The sequence below is a fragment of the Engystomops pustulosus genome, chromosome 4 (assembly GCF_040894005.1).
Source record: "Engystomops pustulosus chromosome 4, aEngPut4.maternal, whole genome shotgun sequence".
Lineage (NCBI taxonomy): Eukaryota > Metazoa > Chordata > Amphibia > Anura > Leptodactylidae > Engystomops > Engystomops pustulosus.
Genome location: NC_092414.1, coordinates 198,756,957 through 198,763,229, shown reverse-complemented (window position 1 = coordinate 198,763,229; position 6,273 = coordinate 198,756,957). Strand labels below are relative to the sequence as shown.

At 38.5% G+C, this 6,273-nt stretch overlaps 1 protein-coding gene across 1 annotated transcript; it reads right to left on the bottom strand.

Annotated features, from left to right (window-relative positions):
- Positions 1-4,748: 4,748 nt before the first annotated feature.
- On the bottom strand, positions 4,749-5,684 carry LOC140128529 (olfactory receptor 8I2-like). The gene has a single exon (XM_072150225.1). It carries the CDS (start codon positions 5,682-5,684, stop codon positions 4,749-4,751), a length of 936 nt encoding a protein of 311 aa, XP_072006326.1.
- Between the last annotated feature and the right edge of the window lie 589 nt (positions 5,685-6,273).

Below are 6,273 nucleotides of genomic sequence, written 5' to 3'. Positions count from 1 at the left end.
CCTGAGTGGAGAAAACAATATTCTCAAATTACAAAAATTTGTAGTATTAATCTGCTTTCGATTACAAAATCTACACAGAAGTGATTAAGATTTATAGGTAAGACCACCTTTTAATATTAGTTAATTATTTTACAACCCTAACCAATCAAGGATTTAGGTTTCTATATAGATTCCATGGAGCTCTATTCCATTCATAAGTGTAACAATATTTTGGACTGGTGTACATTAGTGATGAGTGGACCTGTTAAAATTCGTGTTCAGCCAAATCTGAATTTTTAAATTTTGTTCAGGTCCGGGTTTGGTGCTGGCACCGTTACTCCTTGCATCGATTATGGGAGTGAACTGTTTGAATGCCACTGGCAACGTATGCTGTCATCCACGCTCCAAAAGCAACATGCCGATAGCACTGTGCCCTAGCATTTTTGAAGAGGGTCACCACTGCCAGGCCACCAGGTATAAACTTGAACTTTACGGTTCGGATGTACTCATCGCTAGTATACATCATCACACTCCTAAATACTTGGAACCGGAAGGCTCAATTTATCCCATTTAAGTTCATGACATTTCGGTTACTTCTTTGCCTTTACGGTATGCACATTTTCATCATGGAAAAATGTAAAATTTCCAAAATTCTTATCTCAATTTTCTAAATTCTTTTTTGCTAAGACATAGTAGCCGTGGAGAGACAATGGGGCACATTTACTTACCCGGTCCAGTCGCGATCCAGCGGCGCGTTCTCTGCTCTGCATTCGGGTCCGGCCGGGTTTTATGAATGTAGTTCTTCCGCCGTCCACCAGGTGGCGCTGCTGCGCTGAAAGTCATCTCATCGCGCCGGAATTCACCACCTCGGACCAAGTGAAGGTAAGCGCTCCCCCAGCGACACTTTTTCGGTTTTTAAATGCGGCGGTTTTTCCGAATACGTCGGGTTTTCGTTCGGCCACACCCCCCGATTTCCGTCGCGCGCATGCCGGCGCCGATGCGCCACAATCCGATCGCGTGCGCCACAATCCCGGGGCAATTCAGGTACAATCGGCGCAAATCGGAAATATTCGCGTAACACGTCGGGAAAACGCGAATCGGGCCTTTAGTAAATGACCCCCAATGTTTACTTTTAGTATAGAGTTTGGGCCAATAAAACTGGTTGTTGGCTGGATTAACCTTGGGTTTGACACCCAGATAAAGTTTGTTGGACCAAAATTGCCCATAAGTACTAGCCCTTGAGCAACTCTGTCTAGGTAAAACACATTTCAGACAACAAGCTGTATTGTAGAGGACATATGCTCATTGTTTCATCCATAAATATCTAAATTTTCCTTGTATCATATAAATGCTAAAATCTATAAAGAAAGTTCTTACATACAGTATGTACAATATGTTCTACTGAGTTTCAAACAATCTAAGGAGTTTCCACTGGAATAAAATAAAATATATAATGCTTTTCCTGTAAGGTCCATGTCCATGTCCATGTCTATTGTCCATGGACCATTTCTGATAGTATAGCTTACCCCAGAAAAAGTGGATGAGAATATCAAGGTAGTAAATCTATGTATCGTAGACATTGAAAATACCTCATGCACAAAATCCCTTCTCAGTGTGATGGATGTGTAAATCTCTAAGGCAGCAGGTTGTACTGAGAGAATATTGTTCCCAGGTTAATATTTATACAGTATGTTGAATCCTCTGTGGATTTTTACAAGAATTTCAAGACTTGTTGCTATATATATATATATATATATATATATATATATATATATATATATATATAATAAATACATTATATTAAATGTCATTTTTCCGCAGAAAACAAGAACATTTTGTGCCGGGTCATGAATTTATGATAAATATTGTAATTAAAAGATAACTAAAAAAAATACTCTTTCCAAAATTTGGTGAAACAGTTGATTCTGGGCACAATAGTTGAATATTATTAAGCATCTATCAAAAGAAATTTTTTAGACTACGCGGCGGAGCTACTCCATGCCCCAATAGCCTCTTTGATCCTCCTACCGGAGGATCATGATGACGTCATGGAGAAAGGGTGACGAATCTGCCCAAGATGGCCGCGTCCATACATTGCCGGCATTCAAATTTACTGGCTGCAAATAAATGGTTGACACCTATGATCTGTGTCCACTGTGTATAAAGAGGGCTATTCATACAGTGAAGTGTCACAGTGTGGCAAAGGGTTAAAACATCTACAAAACCCATATATTAGTGTGTATGCTAATCACAAACATGCTGAAATAAGCATTGTCTGAACCCACCCCCAACCCCTGCCAAGGTATTGACCAGTCACACTCTGGTGTGGATAAGGTTTTATAAGGTACATAGAACATAACCATAGAATGTGTTGTACACAAGTATTAGATTACTCAAATTGATAACAGATATCACCAAAGTCCAAATGGAGATGGGGGAGACTGCTGCCCCATGCTTGTTGCCACACCAATGTGGCTTCCTCAGTTCATCAGGAGTTAACGTGCTGTCCTTATTCTAATAGCAGAGAACGAGGATTCTGCCATCACAGAAAAGGTCCTGGGATCCTTTCCTCAATGGTTTTTATAGTTCACACTTTATCAAGCAAGGGAATATTCTGTATGCTTATATCTGATATGTCCTGACCCTTTTGCTAGTCTTCTGATATACCTGTAAAGGGAACCTGCCACCACAATAACCCCCAAAGCCCACAAACAGTACCTTCGTCTATAATATGTACATCCCATGGTGATCTTTTTAGCATATTTCTAGGTTGAATGAAAAATCATCTTTTATTGTTTTGTATGTACAGTCAGGATGTCATTCACCCTGCCCAAATTGTGCTTGCCCCTGTACCTCCTTCTCCCATGCTGGGAGCAGTGTGGAGCGAGGTGGCATCATACAGGAGGTGTGGGAGTGGGCATAGATAGCAGCCCGAAGCACTAGACATCTTGGGGCAGATTTACTTACCCGGTCCATTCGCGATCCAGCGCCGCGTTCTCTGCGGTGGATTCGGGTCCGGCCGTGATTCATTAAGGCAGTTCCTCCGACGTCCACCAGGTGGCACTGCTGCGCTGCAGAGGATCGGAACGCACTCAAGTTCACCGGCCTATTCTTAGTGAAGGTAAGTGCAAGCTCCGCGACACATTTCTTTTTTTAAATGCGGTGGGAATCCGTCGGGTTTTCGTTCAGCCACGCCCCCCCCCCCCCGATTTCCGTCGTGTGCATGCCAGCGCCGATGCGCCACAATCCGATCGTGTGCGCCAAAATCCCGGGGCAATTATGGGGAAATCGGCGCAAATCGGAAATATTCGGGTAACACGTTGGGCCCTTAGTAAATGACCCCCTTGTCCCTGAGCCCTGTGCTGCTAATTATAAGTTTCTTTTGTAGGTGATCCCAGCATGTCAAGAATAGTGAAGAACACTGCCGGGATCAAGATGAAGAGGAGTGGCAGTGAGTATTTTTAAGTGTTTTTTTTTTTTTTAACTGGTTGATTTCCTTTAAAGACACCATATACAATTTAACTGCTTCTAAGAAGAGCTACTGGAAGGTTCCTTCTGAATAAATTGCATTTACAACTTTTTAAAATTTTTCTCTACTGTGATTAGACAAAGGTTTGGCAATATTCTGATAAATTGGTCTTTTCAAGTAAATAGGATCGGGAGGATATTTGACAAAGAATAGGGAGATGAAAATAAAAGAATATTACATTTTATCTTTGCTACAGGGATCTTTAAACTATAATAAGATCAAAATACTTTAAATTAACTTATTCATACAGATCATACATTTCATAAACAATTATAATAAGGATAAGTAAAGCCTAAAAATTATCTATGAATAAAGTTGTCTAAAAGCAAAATATTGAACATGTTTTCTGGCAATTTTATTAATCTAAGTGAATTTTGTAGTCATGTAATTTGGACCAAATATATGATACATTTATCAGAAACAGATGAGATCCTGCTCCAAGACAAACGTTCCACTATTTTTCTTTTAAAAATTCCCGAATTTTATTGACATCTTAGCATTAAAGCATTCACATACGGAGTCAATCACAGGGGGGTTGAAAGAAATTTCCTACGCGTTTCGGGTAAAACCGCTACCCTTATTTTATTCATGGCTGATACATTTATGTTACACTGAAGATTTGATGAGATGAGACTTTAACTCATGAGTAGCTGCTAATATCCCTGGTACCACTTTGCAACAAAGTAAAGTAAACTGAGAAATGCATATGGTCAAACAAGATTTATTATTATTTTGGTATTATTAAATTTAGTATTAACCTTAACACATGTACAACAAATGAGAGAAATGGTCATAGTTACCCTATTAATTTATACAAACATGAAGGAAATTAGATGCAGTCATTTTGAATATTTATACAGAATATTTTGTAATAATGGAATATTTTGCAGAGATTAGCTTTACAGGCCCCCGGTTAAGTTCAAAATATGATCGGTGGGTTTAAACTTAAGTTGAATTTGTATGCAAATTTGTAAGTCGGAAATGGTATATTTTGTAACTCCATATAGAGTATTTTTTTTGTCTCTGTGACAATTGGATCTTTAGAATTTTGGGCTGTCATGTAAATAAAACAATAAAACTTCATTGCACTTTATGCACCATATTTTCTGGCAATTAAGACAACTTTTTAACCCCTGATAATCTTTTCAGAATTCTGGGATGGTCTTATACAGCAAACACCGATCCCTGCATCAAACACCTACCCTTAACACGCTCGAAAACTTAATACATTTACAATAATTCAGTTGAAAATGTTCTTTTTTATTTTCAGAGCGCTCAAGACTTCTTGGTTTCTCAGGGTATAGACAAGAGGGTTACAGGCCGGGACCACTGCTACATACAACAGTGAGAGCACCATGTCTAGTTCTTTGGAGCTTTCAGAGTCAGGTTTTAAATAGATAGTCATTGACGTTCCACAGAAGAGGAAAACTACTGTCAAGTGAGAAGAGCAACTGGAGAAGATCTTCATTCTACTGGCCAAAGTCTTGATCTTTAGGATGGTGGAGATGATGAAAGCATAAGAAGTCAGAATCATGGCAAATAGCAGAATCCCTATGACACATACCTCAGTTAACATCAAATTATTCATGTGTGTGACATCACAACAAGAGAGACTTATCAAAGCTTTCATATCACAAAAGAAATGCTGGATAGACTTGGAATCACAAAATGATAAATGGGATATCAGGAAGACATATAGTAGAGCATTGAAGAAACCCGCCATCCAGGAGATTAGGGCGAGTATAGTGCACACTCCCTTGTTCATAATGACGGAATATTTCAAGGGAAGACAGATTGCGACATATCGGTCAAAAGCCATAAAAGCCAATAAGTAATACTCTGTGGCAGCACTTCCCATAAATACAAACATCTGAGTGAAACATTCCAAAAAAGAAATGCAGGTTTCTCCCGTTATCTCAATAACCAGGAGTTTTGGGAGGATAGTGGAGACATAAGCCACATCCTGGGTAGACAAATTAGACAGGAAGAAGTACATAGGAGTGTGGAGTCGGGGTGCCACATGTACAACCACTATAATGATAAGGTTTCCGAGCATGGAGAAGACGTACATCAAAAAAATGGCTAAAATTAGAACAATAGAAGCTTTCTTATATGCAGAAAAGGTTCGTAAGTTAAAATCTCCATAAAATGTTTCATTTGTTCCATTTCCGCACATTTTAAATGACTTGATGTGTTAATCAAACTTTCACCAATATGACTGTACATAAAAAAAAATTGTTAAATAAACACATTATTGCGAAAGCATTTTTGGATGCCACGTTCAGAATTGCTCTACTAAGACACTGGACATCTATAACATATACAAAGTCCCTCTGAAGCTCACCAAATGTAAGTGATCGAGCAAACACTTTCCCAAGTCTCCTAAGAGGACTAAAAATAAAGGTTATTATATAAAATTTAAAAATTTAATCTTTTTTTGTGTTCAAATCACTCTACTTTCCAAAATTTCCATTCAGAAATAAAAAAAAAAATTTCAAACTAATATATACATATATATATATATATATATAAATCCAAAAATAGGCAGCACTCCAAGGTAATTCAAAGTTCAAGGGTAAAGTTTATTCCAATGCAACGTTTCGGTGGTGGCGCCCACCTTTCAATAAACTTCATCTTTGAACTTTGAATTACCTTGGAGTGCTGCCTATTTTTGGATTTATATATAATGGTCCATGCCACGTACAGCTGTGCACTTATTGCTCATTTGCTGTGCTGCTTTATATTGTCCTTAAATATATATATAT